We start from the raw sequence: 20825 nt of genomic DNA on the forward strand, positions 1-20825 counted from the left end.
AAGTTTACATACTGATCCGTGGCTCCTGTGTAGTGCATTTGTGCTTTGAGATGTTTCTTTTCAGAATAGAGTGATTACTTTTTTCTTTCTTTTTTCTTTTTTTCTAAGATAGATGGCCATTACCAGTACATGCGAACAACAGTCAAACTTGATATGTTGCATATACTATGAGTTTAATGTTTCTTCCATTGCACTTCATTTCCCTAATGCTACCTGAGGTATTTCGAGACATATGCATCCCTGTCTTCTGTCTTTCAGAGTTAACTTCAACTTGAGCAATAAAATCCGGGTGCTTTTTAGAGCATTAAATCTGGCGAGTGGAAATTTGTCATGATGTCTTTCAGGACCACCAGGTGTATGTCAGCGAGTGGGAAAGTTGCTCCACAGGTAACTCAAATCTCTGTGAGCAAGGCTGGTACATGAAGAAGCCATTTGTATCCCACTGAGTCCCTTAATGTTGAGAACATCGCTGAGATTTACACGAGTCTGATCTGCACAGCCGATAAGATGGCTGCAGCAGGGTAGCAACCGTATGACCTGAATCGCTGTTTCTCGTGCCTCAGGGGCTGCGGCACTAGTGGGGGTTTTGGGTTTTTTATTTGTTTTGGTTTTAGCTGGGTCAAAGCTACCGTGAAGGGTGCATTTTATTAAACCAGGCAGCTGGAAAGCGGTTAGGTGGAAGCCACGTTGCCTCTTGGGCATGGAGTGGAAGCCCTGGGTCAGAGGTAATATATTGGCAAAGGTCCTGAATGCCTCTTTCTGTATCTTTCTTAGGGTCGCCCCAGTGCTTTTAGACAGAATTGTTGTCAATGGTATTGATTAGATGTTCTGATAAGCTAGCAAGCTTCCTGATGTGTTAAATTTCCTTCTTTCACGTGGTGTTAAGTGTGGAAGAAGTATGCAGACCTGCAGAAGTAACTCTCAGTGGACACCACCGAAGCAGGACTGCTTGCCATCAACTGTGCCGTTCATGCCAATTCCAATTTGTCACTTTTAACACTTTCTAGCAATTCTGGGGACCCCTACTAATATGCTGTGTACTTCTAGAGTTTTAATTTATGTTTTTATTGGAAGAGATTGCACCAAAAAAAAAAAATCTGAATGAAATTTCTGCTGCACTTGCAACACGTGTTCCTAAAAGTGTATATTCAAACTCAAAAGCGAGCAAAGAAAATACTCCAGGATAGCAGAATTTTGTATTTAAAGCAATTTGTCAGAACAGGAGGAAATGTAATATTTGAACTTTGAAGTTAAAATTTCATATGCATCTCAGAAGAAAACCTAACTTCACCTAAGCTTCTGATGGCTTTTGCGTAGACACGTTGGTGGTTGTTTTATGAACAATTTCTTACTATGGAAAACTTTATGGAGTTTTCAATTTACATTAGCTTGTGCTTTGCAGCCGTTACAATGTGAGAGGTGGAGTGTGATTTTCAAGACCTTCCTTCTCATTGCTTGCTTACATGTATAGTAACAACTCCAAATTTCCCATTTTCCATCACCACGAGCATGGAAGAGCTGTTAAGTGCAGACAAGACCAGATGTCATCACTGGCTTTGTCCAAAGGGGCTCGTGTGACATCCCACCTCCCGAGCAGCTCCTCCCTTGCTGCCGTGGTGGGGATCAGTGGTTGGGCAGCTCTGAGCCTTGTTGCAGCCCACGAGACAGCACCTGAAATTCCTGCCAGTCAAAGTGAGACCTGTAACAGCAAGAAATGGGTTAATGATTGTATCTCTGCTTCAGCAAATGCACAATAAGGAGCTAGATTAGTAGAGATGAAAAATTTATTGCAAAACTGCCACAGTATTATGAAAAACAAAATGATTTCATTGAGCAGTAGTTCTATTACCATAATCCTAACAATAAACTCCGTTACAATAATAATAGGAGAAAAACTAATTGCAGCGAGGACAGGACAAATCTTTTTTAATCCTCGTTGTCATCTTAACTAAATCCAAACCTATTTATATTAACCTTTGCTGACAGAGTCACATGATGGACATAATTTCTCGTAATTTACCAGCAGTAGATCTAACCTTTCTTCATCAAATATTCATAAAGGCATGATTCGCAATGATTTTCTGTCTCTTTTCATATTTACAGCTTGTTGTCTTCTTCCTTTTTACTATAATTTGAACACAATTGAAGTCAGATGGAATTAAAGTTAAATTGCTTTAGTGACTACAGTACCTGAAAGCAAAGAATAACTCATTGAAATTTCTTACAAGTAGAGATCATGCTGTACTCTGATGTGACTGCATTAAACTGTCCAAGTGCCTTTGCCTTTTGAGGGGGAAAAAAGACCCAACCCAGATTAAATGGCATCAGTTCTTGTCACTGGCGTAACTGTTCAACACATGTGAGATTGAAAGCAGATAGTTTTACTGGATCCTTGGACAAAGTATTTGAGTCGTGAAAAGAAATGCTGTGGGCTTGATCCCTTATTTAGCTGTAAATAAGAATAACCATTGAATTCCATTCAATTATGCTAGTGTAAAATGGATTTAAAAGGTTGATAAATCAATTTGATTAAGGCAGTGTAGAACTGATATGAGACTTGGACTATGCATCTTTTTCTATCTAAGAAGTTTACATCTGAAATATAATTATCTGCTAGCTGTAGAATGACGACACTCCCCATGGATGGTTTTTAATGAGGAGAAACCAGGACTCTTAATGCAAATATAAGGTATAATGGAAAATATTAAACAGAAAGTCATATGGTTAAACTATTATAATGTGAGAAATTCCCAGAAATGCTTTAGACTGGTATATTTGAATTTAAGATGACTAGGTAATGCTTATAAGCATTCTTTGTACCATGCTATGAACAGAAACTGTGCCTGTGAGTAGCTCTGATAGACAATTTGGTATCACCGTGCTCATTCTCTCAGAATAGATTGTGTATAAGTGGAACCAATATAAATGATTTAAAATAAGCATAGCTTTAAAATGCAATGCTTTTTAAGTAAGCATAAAATGCATAGGCTTTTTTTTTTTTGTGCAATGCTTTTTAAGTAAGCATAAAATGCGATGCTTACTTTGTCTTCATCACTTTGTTTTCCAATTCTGGGTGCACGCCAGCCAGTAACTGAGCTGTTGGGACCTTGCTTCCCATTTTTCAGGTACAGCTGTCACTCTTTCCGTGAGCAATCCCCACTGTCTAATGCGATGAGCTGCTGAGAGCCGTCAGCTCCCATTTTCATCACTGAGAACTGAATGTTCAGCACCTTCTAGCATTAAATCTCTAGAGAACAGAGGGTTTTAGCAGCTCCTAAGTAGTGAGATATTGCTGCAAATTAATGAAGAAAATGTCTTGAAGATACATTTGTCATAACTCTTATTTTTGTGGAAAACTAGAGAGGGTTCTGTTGTTTGTGCCAGGTTCCTGTACAGTGATGATCAGGTGAGAGTGACTGATGAGAACCACTTGTTTCTTTCCTCAAACCCATTGCTGTCTATGAAGGAGTGGATGAAGAGGCATTAGCTGACAGAGCACTTTCTGAACTTTGAATTGTTTTAAATTTGTTTACTCACAGAATTATGTTTCTGGAACTTTCACAGGTATGCTAAGCAAACCTATAATCTGTATTTGGCTCTTCAGCCTGCTTCTTTCTTTGCCTACGGCATCCTTTGTAGGTTTGGATTCTGATTTAGAAGTGCATGGTCAAATCCAGAGAGAGAACGAAATGGGGAGAAGGAGGAGGCAGCAGTAGGCTGGTGGGAAGGAGCTTGTCTGGTGGATTAGGGACTGCACTGAAATCCATGAAGTTAATTCAGTTCTTGACTAGTCCAAGCGCTGATTTCTAATGTGCTGAGAGCACCTTGTGACACCAGCAGGGAAAGGTGAGGCGTTTGAAGGGAGCAGTGATGAGGGCATAGAAACTAGTTAAATATGCACAAGAAGCAGGTGAGCTTACAGGTAAATACTGTATACTGAAGCAGCTGGTATGCTTTTATTACAACATGAAGTCTGTGCTTTAAATTTGGTATATTTTTGAAGTTAGGTGTGGATGTTTTAATGATTTGCTTAACTGAAGCCAAATTAAATGCTGTGGAGAAAAAAAATACAGTCTTGGAAACAGAGCAAGTTATTTTAAAAGCATAGAGAATTAAATCAAGTTGTTGCTTTGTTTCAACTTTTGAGAGAATTAGAGCAAATTATTGTTTCAGTTATTCCAGCCTTAGTCAAATAAAAGCACTTTCTATATCCATAATAATAATGAAATCAAGAAGGATTATTCCTAATAAATTAAATATACACATATTTGAAGATTTGTACTGTAATTACTAATTCACAGAAATGAAATTTAAAAATTACCAAAATGAAAAGCTGTCTAGAAGAGTAACAAAGCTGGTGAGGGGCTGGAGCCACAAGTGTGATGGGAGCGGCTGAGGGACCTGGGGGGTTCAGCTGGAGAACAGGAGCTGAGGGGAGACCTTCTGATCTCTGAACTGCCTGAAAGGAGCTTGGAGCCAGGGGGGTCGGGCTCTGCTCCCCAGGAACAAGCGCCAGGAGCAGAGGAAACGGCCTCAAGTTGCGCCAGGGGAGGTTGAGGTTGGATGTGGGGAACAATTTGTTCCCCAAAGGGCTGTGGGGCATTGGAACAGGCTGCCCAGGGCAGTGCTGGAGTCACCATCCCTGCAGGGTTGGACAGATGTGTGAACGAGGTTCTTAGGGACACGGTGTACTGCCAGGGTTGGGTTATGGCTGGATTTGATGATCTTGAGGGTGTCTTCCAACCAAAATGACTCTATGGTTCTATGATTCTAAATTCTACACTGTTTTAGGATAAGGCTGAATTAAGTGCATTTATTTGTATATAATTATAAATGTAATTGTACAGGGCTTTAAATAAAACAATTCTGTAGTAATTTGTAAAACTGCTTTTCCCTTCAGATGACAGCTTTAAGCATCACAGAGAAAATGTGTATGAGTTCCATAAGTAGTATAAATGGCATTTTCAGATCTCTCCTAATATTGGTTCTCATTGTCTGATATCCCTTGATTCAGTGTGACCTTGCATGTTTCGGTGATTCCAGGATGCTTGAAGAGAAACAAAGGAAATGAAATTATAAACATGCTGTTTACCATCACTTTGGTATTTTGAATATTTGTCATAAACTTCATTACAAATTGTGATATAAATTAAACATATGTGTGTGTGTGTACGTACCTTTTGGCTAATTCTCTTTTCAGTTTAGCCTACATATATTAAAAAGTTAGACTCATGCCTCTGTGTAACAAGTGCAAGACAACATGGATGCTACTAAAGGTTTTTATTCCCTGCATCAAGGTGTTTCTGTCCGTAGTGATGCTGGGTTCAAAGGCTAAGCTGATACTTGTGGGACTTTGACAATAGAAGTCTTCTGTCTTCTTTCATTCTCCTGGAGTATCTATTCCAATTAGAATGTATAAGTTTACAGCAAGACGTCTTACAAGGAATTTTAAAAGTCTCACTCAAAGTATGCTCGTTAAAGAATGGTTGTGTAAAAGTTTGAGCACCGTTGTATTTAGGATTTTTATGTCACCTGTTTTGACTTCTGTCACAAGTTACTAAATATTATTCTTTTATCCCTGTGCTAGCTGTGTAACTGCATGGTTTCCAGGCAGGAAACTTTCCTTGATTTGAAGATGTCAGAAATGAAGAATATTCTGTTCCTTTAATAGTTTGTCCCAGTGTGTGATTGACTGCATTGTAAAAAAACAGGCTTATTTCTATTTCTCTGCGTTCATTTTCAAATTCCAGCTTTCTCTGCTAGACAAGAGAGCTCTTTCATATAAGATATTTTCCTTCAATCCATCAGTTTTAAATCCAATAAGTGAAGCAAATTGAGTTAATCATTATCGTGTGTTTTCCACCTACCTCCATAGTCTCTTTTCTCTGCTCTCTTCAATGTACTTCTAAAAAGCTAGAAACAATGTTGTTCCATGTTACTCTCATATTTGTTTGTCTAGTGAAATACAGATGGATTAAGTACTATACTGGGAATTTATTTTGAGTTGTCCTGTATAATATCTACACTGTTTTCAGATGCAGTGTTTTTGAGCACAAACTCATCAATTTTCCAGTCATCCTTCTCCCTATCATTATATTAAGATATAGTTCTATAACATATTTGGTCCCAATCATTAAGTAACCTGGCAGGGCTAAGTCCTGCCCACGTTGTTTTGAACAATATCAGTCTCTGTGCTGTCTGCAAAAATTGTCAAGTAGTTGATCATTGCTATTTACTTTGAGAATACTGATGAAAATGTGACTAATACTGGCCACCCTATTGGGTTCTTGAGGAATCCATTTTGAGGGTCACCATTCAGTAGTGATTCCCCGTTGATGTTTATCATAATGTTACCTGGTAGTCACTACTTACGGTATATGTTATCTTGACATTCAGTGCTACTTGGGAAAAAAAAATCATTCAGTGGCTATTCATCCTATTTTTCCATACTTTCTTTTAGTAACTGGTCATCTTGATGGGTTTGTCCAATAAGATTTGTTTTCCAGAAAAAAACGTGCTGATTAGCATGCTTTATATATTCATATTATCTGTCAGATGAATCATGTACGTATTGTCTAATGGTGTGGCACAGGGCCTGCAAATACCTGGATCTCTCCATTTCCTTTGTCGTGACAGTAGCACTGGAACAGTCTTTATCATTTCCAGAATTCAAATCAACATTATTGGGCCACAAGAGCTTTTCGGGCTAAGTTTATAACACAGTGTCGTGCCAGGCATTCGCCCCTCAAAGAGCACTGACTGTATGTGAAGATCGATGCTGTTCTTTTGTGGGTGTGTTCTGGAAAAAGTTCAAAAGAGAATGGGTCTGAACACTGGTAGCAGCTTCCTGGTACAGCCCTAGCTGACTGCTGCTGGTAGGAGATTATTTGATTCCTAAAATGTAGAGATGCAGAGAATATCATCCTTCATTGTTTCTGAGTCAAAAATACAAAAGACACTGGCAAATGACAGTTTTTTAAGCCCAGAGTTTTCATAATGAAAAGGTGTTCTCTGAAAGTATTCTCAACTTTCCAATTAGAGAGGTCACAAATATCTCTAAAAGATTGGTTCCTAATTTAAATTTGAAGACAAATATAAGTGAACAGTATTTTTTTAATATCTGGCCATGAGGAAATTAAAAAAAAAAATAAATAAGTAAGAAGTACATGGAGCAGTCCTGAAGGACTTGAAAAGAACCTGTGGTTCCAGTGTGATTTCACCAGTGTTTCACTCTGGCTACACTGGGAAGCCAACATCAGGTGAACTGAGCGTGGTAAAGACATTAAGGCTCAGAAAAAGGGAAATCAAACTGCTGTCTGTTAACAGAACATCGCTGACCCAGGCCTGTCACAGTTTGGGCAGGCAGCAGAGTTCTACCTGCTCAGGAGTGGGGAAGTGTTGGGAAAGCTCATGTGAAAGTGGAAAGGACAAACTCTGTGGGAGAAGGTCTAAGAAAATGGGCTTTTTGTCATGCTGAGGAATGTCTTTAACTTCCCTAGATGCTCTTACTGGCACTTCAATAAACAGGAGAGTGTGTGAAATTCCCCTATAGAACTGCACGTATCCGAGAAATACAAACAACAAATTAATAACTTCTCAGAGTACTCAAGAAAGGAAAAAAAGAAGAAAGGACACCTCCCATTTGCACCAAAAATAGGAAGATTATGTAGCTGTTGCCAAACCCTTAAAGTTTACATTCATTCCTTGGCATTAAGACAGTTTGGAGTAATATCATTTCAGCAAAGAAAAAGCTGAACACATACTTTGTATCTTAGATTAATATAATCACAATATTATTTGAAAAATCAAACTAAGTAGGAGTGATATTGGGTCTGTTGCATGCTCAGTGAAGTAGTGTTTCTCGTAACACAGGAAGAGAAGTTTCATCAGCAGTTAATTCAAAGGAACAACTAACATAGATCAGCTGACAAGCAATAAACTAGGAAAAATGAACTCTGAAATATAACATTCGTAGACAAAATAAAACATATGGAAGGGCAAGACCATCCACTTTTCATAAAGTTTAAATAACTGTTCTTTAGCAGACACAGAACGAAGGAAGATGAAACAGTGGGTGTCTTATAAGAGTAATGAAATGGATACTTTTTGTTATATGTATCTTGAATCTGCACTCATGGAAGATTCATGCCCCTTGTGTAGCGAACTAGAGGGAAGGGTCAGCGCAGTACCAGGACTAGAGACTAAATGTGAGGATAAGGACTGGGGTAGGGATGGGGTGGCTACCTCAAATTCTCAAGAAAAGCTGCAGTTAATTGTGTATATGGCTCTGCATTGAGGAGCGATGTAGAGAATCATATCGAGGAGCCCTGCGCAGTGCAGATTTTAAGCCTGTGCTAAACTTGAAATATATTTGAAAGTTCCACTGAACTAAATGAGATTTAAATATGTGACTATGCATTTTGCTCATACCTGAGAGAAGATTGAATCAGGTCCTTAATTAACTAATGTAAGAGGTCTTTGGAATTCTGATGTGATGTTTTAAGAGGAATTATATGACAGATTAAGGTCAGAGTAGCATCGTGGGTCAGTCAGCACAACCAATGCCAGCTTCTCTCATTCTCACAAATTTCAGGTTTTGTAGCCACTTTATAATAAAGAATTAGTCAAGAGAAATCATATAAATGTTCAAGAACGAATGAGAGTTGTGCCTTGCAAATACCAACAAAATAACCCATCTGAACTGCCCTTAAGGCATCAGCATCATATACTTTATTATCATTAGAGTGTTCCCTATGGCAATAGCTTCATCTAAGAAGAATTTCAGGAGTAGTTGCATTATCTATTGAAAAGCATTTTTTTTTTACTTTCTGTTGAGGCAAGATAGTTTTACGAATAACTCTGAAGTTTACTCTGAAGGCCATTTCAATCGTCCGTAGATCTTATGATATTATGTTACCTTCTTTCGTTTCAAATTCACAGTATAAGAAAGAAAAAGAATGACATAAATTGGGTGTTAGGAGAGTTCTGAAGATAGACATCAGAAGAATTCAAGAGTAAGAAAAGAACTCAGCATTATTTGTTTTATTCCATCCTAAAGTAAAAAGAGAACAAAGCATCAAAAGCATCAGTAGTGAGAGATAGCTCAAAGCCAGGACTATATATCATAGCATATAAAACAAGGGAGTTGGCACCACCGGAAGGTCTAAAGTCTTAGTCTGTGGTTTACAGACATTGATATTGCAGTCAGAAAGATTCTTTACACCATGGAAAATAATAAGAGCTTTATGCATTTGTTGCAATAGACACTTTAGGTTTTACCTGCTAGTGGCATTTTGGTACTCAGTTGACTGAATAAGTCTTCATGGTGCTGAAAGAATTCAAGTCCACTGATAGAATGTTATAGATCAGGATCCTGCACTTTTTAAAGCACTGATGGAAATAATGTAGGTCAAAATAGGGCAGGATCAGATGCATGTAGTTTATCATGTATTTAAATTGATTTAGTGCAGTCCTATTCCATAAAGGAAAATGTATTCCTGTCTAATAACTTTAAATCATCATTCAGTCTGTACTGGAATTTTAGTTGGTATTAGAAATATTGTAGAATTACATTAATTGCAAAATTTTGAGATAGAGTGATGCTGAACTTTCACAAATAATTTCTTCCCTTAATGCAGTTGAAAATAAGTGAAGAAATGCATTTATTTTGCAAGTTAAAGTAGAAAAGGATGTTTAATGTCTCTTTGTAATATTTTCAGTTATTTGAAACACAAAGGGTAAACAGAAAAAATTCTGAGGTCTTGTTTGGTAATCAGAAAGATTAACTCCATTTACAGAAGTACAGAAGAAGTATGTTGAGCATATTGTTGCCATATGATTTTTATTTGTGCCTGGTTGTGCTGTAGCATTTCCTGGGACATCAAGTCTATTTCTCTGCCAGCACTGGAATTTTTGTGGTGGTATATTTTTATAGTGATTTATTGATAAAATATCACTGAACAGAACAGCAGCCATGGAGAAATTCTGCAGTGATTGAAATGTGATTAGTTACATGAGGCTCTTTTTTTATTTTCCTAAACTACTTTTTCCTCTTTTCGAGCTTCTGTGCCTCTCTTGTATCTGTTTTCTCATTTTCCTATTATTTGTTCCCTCCTGCTTCTGTTTGACCTCATGTTGACCTAAAGGAAACTGTGTTTTATTCCATAGGATTGCATTGCTCTTATAGTGTTAGTTCCAATATATGTTATAAACATTCTGGTTCCAGGCTACAGCCAAGGTGCACAACACAAGGAAGACAATGTAGTTCTGCAGCATAATAAACCTTTTTTTTTTGTGCCCTAAGACACATAGGAGTTCAAGACCCTATCTCTTGATAGAAAATGTTGGTGTAATCTCCTCTTATATAAGTGTGTGTGTATGTATGTATCTATGTATACAGAGGGAGATGTATATATGTACACATATGTATTTATATCACAAGTTATAGTGATAAGCAAGATCTTAATTTCAATCTGCGAAAAAGAGAGTTGGTCTTGTGGTTGTTTGGCTTTGTTGTATGATGCTTGCTGTCAGTCTTTCATAGTTTCCTTTTGGCTGATGAGACATGCAAATTCACTGACAGGGTCCAAAGCTTTGATGCTGAAAAGACACAGCCCATTTCTGCTCAGTCTGATGTAAGGATCCAGTGGGATTGTTTCAGTTAGTTGCATTCAGTCATGTTTCTTTTGATTTTACTTTCCACATGTAACAAATAGGGATTTGTCATACAGCAGTTGATTTTTATTAACGTGAAAAGTTGTCTTACGGAAAAATGCACACTCAAGGAAAATGTTTCAGCTTTCTTGCAGAAAGGCAGAGCCTGCAAACCCTGTAGTTCTTTGGAAAATGGGATTGCTTACTCTAAATGAGGGGGCATTAAGTGGAAGGGCCATCCTCCCGCAGTGTCATCTAAAACCACCCTACGTTTACATTTTTCCTTGGCATACGCATAAAAGGAGTACAAAAGATGAAGTGGAACAGTAAAGGATGCTGGAAGCATCATTAACTTTTCGGGTAGCTTTCTTTTGGAAAATGCAGTGTCTTTCAAACAATGTGCTGCATGCGTGGCTCAGCCCCAAATCTTCCAGCAGTCTAATACAGTCAGGGGAGGGCATCCGTAGCCCCCTGGGAAGCAGGCTGTGGAGATTTCCTTTTCTCTTCTTTGTTGGTTTTTATTTCCATTTCCTTTTCCTCTCCTTTTCTCAGTCACTTAACACTGTTCTGTGCAACAGAGAGGAGCATCTGGCCCCAAGTAAACCTCCTATAAAATAAGTGGGGGAAGTTCACAGGTCCCTCGGTGCTGTTACGTCTGTCTGTCTGGTTGTGGACTCAACAAGATAACCATGCATCAATTTACATTGTCCAGGCTATCTTCACAACCAGAAGTGCTTGAAACCTTATTTTAATAGAAGCCTAGATTCTGGAGAATACTGTAAAATCTCTCCAAAGGCTCCAAATCAGCAATTCCATCTGTGTTTCTGCAAATGTAGAGGAACAATGCCCCAGCTGATTATGCAAACAGAATGAAAATAGTTATTTTAAAAGTACATAAAATCAATACTTTGGGGAAAACAAGTCAGCTGTGTTTATACTCAGCGTATGGCAGACATTTTGTGTCTTTGTCTGAAAAAATCATAGGAAGGCAAGGATCGCAAGTGAAATAAAACAGCCGATCGTGCAGTGCAACAGAGGGGACTGGAACATCAGATGCCTCAGCAAAGGCTTAGAGCATTTTAGGTTCCTTTTGAGAGAATATAAATTACATTGAGGTTGATATATTTTTACATTGTTTGAAGTCAAAGCCAAATGTTCTCAGCACAGAGGGAGTAACTCTCATCCCATTGCTGATCATGAAAAGTATATAACTAAATCCACGTCTGTGGTGCTGAAAATTTCCTCCTAAATGCTCTCTCTTTTGGACCGATGGGATTTTTTGCAAGTATTGATATGAAGGGGTATGTATATAAATAGATATAGATGTGCTTCTCATGCAGTCGCGATCCATTGCTCATATACATATTATTCTAAAAACAGGAAACAAAAGCATCTGAGAAACATGGCTGAAGGGGAACAATTTGTAAACCTATAGGTTAAACTGGATTAAACTTCATCTTTAAGCAAATGCCATGTTATTTATTCAATGTTTCTCTGGGGGATTTCCCTACCCCCTGCACTTTATAGAGAGTAGTGATGTTTCTTAATTAAAAAATCAAACATGAAATGGAGGCTGCCCCACACGGCCATTCTCTTCTGGGGTTAGGATGGGCGCTAAATTTCTCATGGACAGTTTCTAGCTCTGTTGGACAGAGGCCACAAATGAGAGGAAAAGTTCCATATGGGGGTGTCAAGTTGACATCACGCACCTGATGCCAGTGGTCATTGTCATTGCTGCCATCTGCCAGGTGTTCACCTTTGGTGGGGTGGGGTTGGTGGACATGGTGAGGAAGGTCCTTGATCTCATTAGAAGCATCTTTTGGGTAGATATCTCTTTATTAATTCACTCACAGTGGAGACGAATATATTGGAGAAACGAGATTCTTGTGTCATCTTTTCTTCCATTCTTTCTACCCAGAGCTAGAAGATTTCTGAGATTTGGTGGCTCTGTAGCTGACAATACAGTGCAAAAAAATCTTTATGTTTTCCCATAGATTGTCAGCTAAAAATTTTAGAAAGACGGAAGAATGTTTTTACATATTTTAATTAGTATTGTAGCCAAAAAAAGTTGAAAATTTACTTGAATTTATCTACAGTTAAAGCAAAGCAAAGTATTCTTGAAAAATATTTTTTTGAATTTTTCATGTATTTCTACACATACTTGTGAAACACGTTGCTGCACCACTTCAGAGCTCTTTGCAGTTGGACACCACCCGTGCTTTGGCTGCTATTTCAACATCTGAAGGGTAGTAACAATTTAAGTTTTTCTCATATTTACCTGATTTACAATGTGAGTAATAATAGAAACGCCAGCATTTTCAGGTTCACGCAGCTGTCTCTTAAATCTTTTTAGTGTCAGGTTCATTGGTGTCCCACCTCTCTGTGGAACAGCAAGATGCGCTCTGCAGGCCAGCGTTAGAAGATGGATTCTGCTCTAGATCCACTTTGTAGAAGCACACACAAGGATAACGCTGGCTGTTGTCAGGCTGCCCTACTGTGTCACCAGCGATGCCTCAGGATGTTTTAGCAGCATCCTCATTTCCAATGGAACAGCTGACTTGGGAGGTGTAAAGCTCTTGGGTCAGTGACTATAAACCTTGGTTCTGCATTAAGGGCAAAATTCATTAGTGGCACAAGGCGTTTATCAACTTTTGAAAGAAGCAGCCAGGAAAGGTCTTCTAACATGCCATTGCATGTATGCATTTGTCCAGCTGATCTATGGGGTTTTTTTGGAGATTAAAATTTAACTGATATTGTCTCCCTCCCTTCCTAAATCTGGCATTCTCTTTTCAAGTTTCTTATCTGGAAACAAACTCATTTTGTCCCTTCTGCAAATGCAGTCCTGTTCTCAGCCATTACTTATGGCTGGGCACAGTCTAGTTACAGCACATGAAAGAACATCAGCAGTGACTTAATGTAAATGGGACAGACTCCTTGGGAATACACTGGGGATTAGATGTTCAAAAGAATGAAGCACTGCTCTCTTTCCATCTGGCCACTTCATTCCACTGCCGGTCTGGGACCGGTACTTCTGAAATCTGGTTTGCAATGTCAAATATTGATGTAATTCGTTTTGTTCTTAAAAGGCAGAGTAAACCTGGGGAGGTTTTAGTCGTGCAGAGTCACAGTAAGGACAAGCATGGAACAGCCGAAAGAAATGATCTCTGACAAGGCTGACAACTGTCTGATTGGTTAATTAAAAAAAAAACTAAGAAAATCTTAGAAATTACAGTTTTGGCATGAAAAAGTAGTATTTTGCTGGTGATAAACACCAAGTTTTTACAGCTGTAAGAAGAAAACATATTTCATATTGTTATATTTCAATATATTTATGTTTTCTGTGTCCTTTGTTTTTTTTCAGTAAACTTTTTATGGTACAAATTATCAAAGTTAATCATAATAGACAGTCAAGGATTTGTAAAGTATTGGCTTATGTTTTACAGAGTTGAAACAAAGAGATCAGAAAAGAGTCCACCTTAACCCTGTGTTATGATGGGGCATTAACCAACCCTCATTTCCCAAACACCCTTAAGTTCTGGTGAGGTTCCAGCTGGAATACTGATTTTGCATATATTATTTCCTCTAAAATAAGCCAAGCCAGAAGTCAAGATTTCAATGTTTTTTTACTATAAACCAGTCCAGCTCCCTGTATAAATGTCATGTCTTGGATTAGGTCTGCAGAAAAGGTTCTCCCGGGAGATCATAGGGGTGGTTTCTCTCTGATAGAAAAGCTCCAGATGGGGTGAGGGCAGCAGTGACCCAAAATGGTGCACGTTTTGCTCCCAGCTACTGTGACCAATCAGTCACCTGGAGTAGAAGGCAACTTAAAAGTAGGCACATTTCTGAAGTTGCTAATGCTTTAATGGGTACCCAGCTGGAAAGCAGCTGCTTTACAAATTTCTCACTCCTGTTCCATTTTATCATGAATTACATTTATCCTTTTTACCTTTTAATTTTTCTTGAAGATAAATTCAGTTCTTCAAATAACGAGAGTAACTTTTTCGGTCTTTTTTAGGGACTTTATTCCAATATCCTATCCATGTCCAAAGGAGAAGAATGTGTATTTACAGCATCAATCTGAGTTTTTACTTTAGAGGTTTTCTGTGCTTTACTGAGCAATTCAGTTTGATAAAACAGATATTTTTTCTTTCTGTGGCAACTCTGAAGTTACAGAATATCACATCTTGTTACTCTACATTATATCAGCTCACTTGCAATGCCAGTAATTTAACCACCATTGCAAGTGGATAAAAAATTTAAATGGAGTATTTCTTGCTAAATTGCACTTGGAGAAACTATATTCAGCCTATTTCATTCCTTCCATAGTTTCTTTTGGATAGTTTTTATTATTATGCTTACTAGCTCATGTCTACAGTGAATGGTGTTTGGAAAAGCATTTGGATTTAAATCTTTGCCTTGTTGAAATCCATAGAAGTTTCAACTTTGAGTTAAGCAGTATCAGGTTTTAATTGTGTTGTGTTCAGCAGCGGAAGTAAATTTGTCGTTCCTGTTGATGAGATATACACTATTTAGAAAAAAGAAAAATCAAGGTTAACTTATTTGAGTAATTGTTCTCATGTATGTAATCTCATATTTTCTTTCCGTAACAGTTCAGATCGCTGAGAACACACTGTATTTTCTTGTATATACTCTGGCAACTGAGACTATCAGCTTGAAAAGATATGGGCTAATCGTAACACCAAGATTAGAGTAACTACACATAGGTTGCGTAATGATTTCTGGGCAGAGGAAGGGTTTGAAGGACAAAGATGAAAAAATCCAAACCTGCAAGCACAGCTCAGTGTACCCGGTCCCTGTGCTGTTAGGATTTGTGTTCACACAGCAGAGCTCTGTGTTGGAACAGTAAGAACTCATATTTGATCAGACCCAAATTTGCAAAGTCGTTGTTAATCTTAAGAATGGAAGGGGCTGTTGAAGGAAGCTGCAGCTGTTACTCGGAACAGCACCCGTGTTAGCGGTGTTGTAGCATTTTAACCAGTGTCGCTGTGGGTTTGGTGGATGCTTTTGTCTTAGGGTGATCCAGACGCTGCTTTCACTGGGCCATTGTTTTAAAAGAGAGTCTGAAGTTCTGAATAACAGCTCAGTAACACCTTTTATTCTTGCAGGAATGGAGGGAGGGAGTAGCTCCCATACGAAACATAATCATTGCAGGAATGCTGGAGTGAGTGTGTGGGGGCGAGTGCGAACTTCTGCACACTCAGAGCAAATATCTCGTCCTCCCTTCCTGAACACAGCAGTGGGCCAAACCCATGTTCCTTATGAATTTCTATGTGATCTTCCATGGTCTGTGAACTGCCAGGCACCGGCAGCTAAATTAATACCATCTAGGAAACGGGACTGTTCATATAATCTCCTCTCTCTTAACATGCCTGTGCAGTCTGAGCCACAAATTGACCCCTATTGATCTGATTTGCCTACAGTTCTGTGGAGCAGACAAACAGCGCAATAGACCCTAATTCACAGTACCGTATTTAGGTTCCTAGGTAATAATTCTTATTTGCATTAATCACATTCATCAGCAGGACCCGAGGCTGCCTCCTGGCTTATATGCGTTCCTCTTCCTGACAACAGAACAAAAAGGTATCTGCTCTGAAAAACAAGTGTTTTAAGTATATTGATACTTGATACTTAATAGTTGCAAAACTTAACTGTTAGAAAGAAGACTGTTTTTCAAATCAATGGCTCACGCATTACTGTAAAATATATCGATTAAAAACAAAGCATAATGTTAGTCATTTAGTCAGTAGAGTGATGCAATACTGAAATAAATTTATCCTTTGACTTTTGCATTAACCTTTTATTGACTGCTTGCATACTCATAATTAACACACACTTTAGCTAGCTTGGTTAATTTTAGCATCATGATCAGTGTCCTCTAATGTAGCTGATACCCTGCTCATCAAAATGTCAGTGTAGCCCAGGGGACCAGGGCCAGGCAACTGTCTGTCCCAGGGAATGTGCACCTGCCCATGGGGCAATGAGCCACCTTCCAAGGGAAAGAGTCGTACGTTGTCCTACAAACACTTATACAAATGTTTGTCATGATTTAATTTAACTTATGTTAATATTCAACTATTGGTAAATATTAATGAACAAAGTCTGTTTGGCAAAAATGGACAAAAAAGAGATTAAAAAAATCTGTAAAGTTTACAGGGGAGAGGTAGTGAGAGTATGCACCACAACAGTAACTTATTATTTCTTAAAAATGGGCTTTTCTAATTGAAACTAGCACAGATCTTGATTGTTTTAGCAAGAAGGTAGGGACCATGGAGTTTTGTGCATTCTGCACATCTTTAGACAAATGATCCTTTCTTTGATATGCTGGTGAACATGTATCATCAAGGTGTTAGAGCTAAATTGCTCTGAAATATATCATGGCGGTTTTTCTGCTCTGATGCTGCAAATAAGGTATGAAAGATGCCTCTTGATTTGACGTCTGTTCTGTCTCTCAGAGCATCTGTTATTTCCACTCTTAACACATTTTGTACATACAGTATACACATATTAGATCTACTGTCTTTTATAGATTTAACTCCATTTGCTCAAATAACTGTTTTTAATTGATATATAATATTTTAACTTATAAATCTTAGTAATTTTCCACTACACCCTACTTCAGTGTTTGCAATTTTTCCCACATGGACCCTCATTAATTCTTTTGTATCCATGAAGAGACAGAATTTCGGTTTAGTCTGAATTATCATGGCTAACTTATGTTAGTTATCTTTTCCCAGATACAAAAGATACAAAAAGAATTTGAAATAATTTTGTGCAATTATTTAAGCACCTATGATTCTTCCGCTTCAGTTTAAAGTGTTGCTGCCCTTTTGCAGGATCTTCTGATCCATTACTCTGATACAAATTTAAGACCATTGCAGGAACAATTTCTCCCACAGAAATGTATTAAAATCAGTAGTGATGTACTCACCTGGAAAGGACTGTTTTCAGAAAGCACATATTGGGATGACTGCATTCGACCTTGTGATGCCATTCAGGTGAAATGCTTAATGCACTGCTGGTGCAGCCACATCTGCTTATAACCCAGACTCTTCTCTTTAAATACGAGCAACTTGAGTTGACTTTGATGTCAGCGGATCTGGCACAGGGATTGTAATTTTGGTCACAAAATGTAAAAATGTAATGTTCATTGCTGTTCTTGCTGGTGGGATAAAACAAAGCCATGGAAATCCTGGATGGAAAGACAAAGGAGCCCTGGGATTGCAGAACTTGAAATGCTAAGGCACTGCTTTCCCCCTTTTGACAATTTTACTGCGTACTGATGCATTTCTGTCACCAGACTTGCACACTTCCATTCCTCCTGTCCCTCCTGTGGAATATGATGTGGCTGAAACCTCCTGAGTGAGGGGTTGCTGGGAGGTTGAGGCACCTGTTGGTGGTGGGTGACCTGTCAGAGATGGCTCTGCTGGAAAGAAACATGCAGAAGGGAAAGTAGCAACTGGAATATTTGCTCATGGGCTGTTCAGTCACAGCATTGCTGTGACTGCTGACACTTCTAGTGGCGCGGATGCCCAAACCCCAAATGCAAGGGAAAAGCTGCTCAATCAGGTTATGTGAGAGAGCAAGGGAAAAAAGAGAAAGTACCCTGGAATGGTGAAGAAGCTAAAAGTTGGTATGTTTTCCCTCTCAGTGAAATTTTTATTGTTAATAGCAGATGTGTGAGAGAGAGGATGTTTATTATTAGAAGTTTTGCAGACCACATAATATGCCTGCATATTTACCAGCTGAGCTTCTTGATTTGTCATCTGCAATAATCTCTACATGGTTAATTTATCCACTTTTAGATTGAAATGCTTAAACTGGAATATCTTATCCTACCCAGCAAATTGAGTGTATTATTTTGTGCCAAGACAGAAAATAAAGCAAGATTTTAAAAGCCTTATAGAGTAATGCTGTAATTAGTTTCAGCTTCCTCTGCATATTAATTTTCTCCTGTTCCTTTATATAATTTGGAAAATGTCTTCAGAACATGATGGCACAATCAGTTAAGTACTCCTCAGAACTCACACACTAAACTGCATTTGCTCTAACAACTATTATAAAGCAGCTGGCAAAACAAATCCTCTGTTATTCTGTACAGTGCAGCTTATCAATGCAAACAGTTTAATATTTATGCTAAGAGGATTGTCACAAGTAGCTTCTGTTCCTTTAATTCTTGTTTTAAATAAATAATGAGAACATTTAAACACATTACTCTTCCCAGGGCCCTGAGGTCGGCTAATCTTATTATTTATGAAGTGATGTGCTACATAATAGTACTTAGTGCATGTTAACAGATGCTATTATCAGGGGCTGATGTGGAGAGCTGAAGATATATTGGAATGTTATGTGTTAATACTGTCCTTGTGGTGTAATGTACGATGGATTGAGTGCCCAGGATGCTGCCACGGCAATTAACCACACACCAACATGGGTGTAAAGCTGAAGTATGTTTTCTCATGGGGATTACACTGCCATTAATAATTCCCAAGAGAAGACGACATCTTTCATTTGGCAACAGTCTCTTCCAGAAGGCCAACGGTGTGCACAAGGAAGCTGTGTGTGTCTGAGTGGTCAGAGTTCATTCTACCGAGATGAGACACACATATATGTTGAAAACAGCTTTAAAACTGTTACAGTTATGTGCTTTATAGGACATGCATTTAAAAAAATATCTTGCAAGAGATATGTGTATTTCTACAATTTGCTTTTTATGTCATTGAAGAATTATGCAGGCCTGCGCTACATACTAGAATTATAGTAATGCTTAGCATTTTTCTTTGTCTTGCCCCATTGCAAACATCAACTAATTAATCAGCAACATGCAAATTGTTTTAGGGGAGAGGAAAAGAAAGGGGGAGAAGTCCTTCTTAAACTGTGACAGTTTTTTTGATGCAATATGTTATGTTATAGCCTAATCCTAAGAGTCGTGATGGTTGCCAATTATAAAACTTTCCTTTGCAGGCTGCAGTTAAGTTGAATATTATAATTAGATTTCAATAGCATTGATGAATAATCCATTTAATAAAAACCACTGTAATTTAAACATTTTCTCTGGGGACTAACATACACTAACCTCTTAATTTAATTTTATTGAAGTTTTGCCCACCTATTCATCATTGGAAGTTGTTATTAACCTCCATTTCCATTTATCTTTATAGAATTTTCTCTTTTTATATTGCCTTTTTCAGAGCTAAGCAGGTTGATACACTTGTAAATCTCCAGAATCTACAAAGCTAGTCCGGCTTCTTTAATATTGTTTAATCTATCCCCCCTGACCTTAATGCAGTAAATTCAGTTTAATCTTTCTCAATAATCTAGTAATACATTGGAAACTGGCAAACATTTAAATCTGATAATGGTTTAATCACATACTTTAAATAACAGCCGAGATAATGAAAAAATAATTCACCATATAAAGGTACACTAACTGAGTTTTCTCTGTGATTGGCTTTTTGAGAAATCCCTATAGAAAATACAAAGCCTACAACAGAAATCAACTTTACTGTAAATGAACAATCCGTTTGGTCAGAAGATGTGCTATTTCTTTTTTATTATTATCTTTCTCTTTAAATTAATGCATAAATGTATCCTCGCTGAGTATTCAGTTTCTTGATACAGTTTTACTTGACGTGGTTCATCTGCTTACCCTTCTTTTCAGATGCCAGTCAGAGGCGGCAGAGAGCTTGCCAGAAGACCAGAAACCAGAGTGCCACCCCTTCTGGACAGACGAGGACTGTAACATGCCTCTGCCATATGATCTTGAAGAAGTAATTGCTCATCTACAGAATATTGTTCAGTGGGTAGAATAGCAGGTGACCTTCCAGCCTAGAATTATTAACGTTCATCATTTGGAGAGAAGCCTTTTAGTTTAAAATAAATCTTTTCAGCTTAATGTTTCCTAGATCATGTGTTATTTTATGTGACAATGCAGATTTTACCCAGTCTTCACACAGTACCTTAGTTACTGCCTCATAATAAAAAAGACCAGGCTCCCAATCTACAGAAAGAGGTCCAGAACACCAGCCTCAGTTCTTTCCTCTTCCACTCTAGTTCTCGTTGACCCTACAGCCCATGGATATCCATGTTTCCACAAGTTCCCTCGATGTCTGAATTCCAGCTTCTGTGAGTGCTTAGAACTGCCTCTGTCTTGG

The 20825-nt window shown here is 38.2% G+C and overlaps 1 protein-coding gene across 1 annotated transcript in view; it reads left to right on the plus strand.

The window, feature by feature from the left end:
* Positions 1 to 20483, plus strand: part of FTO (FTO alpha-ketoglutarate dependent dioxygenase) — a gene marked incomplete at both ends in the record, with an annotated part of 230320 nt that extends 209837 nt beyond the window's left edge. The window contains 1 exon segment of the mRNA XM_080351785.1: positions 20333 to 20483. Coding sequence (XP_080207911.1) covers positions 20333 to 20483 — 151 coding nt within the window.
* Between the last annotated feature and the right edge of the window lie 342 nt (positions 20484 to 20825).

The sequence above is a fragment of the Nesoenas mayeri genome, assembly GCF_963082525.1.
Source record: "Nesoenas mayeri genome assembly, chromosome: 12".
Lineage (NCBI taxonomy): Eukaryota > Metazoa > Chordata > Aves > Columbiformes > Columbidae > Nesoenas > Nesoenas mayeri.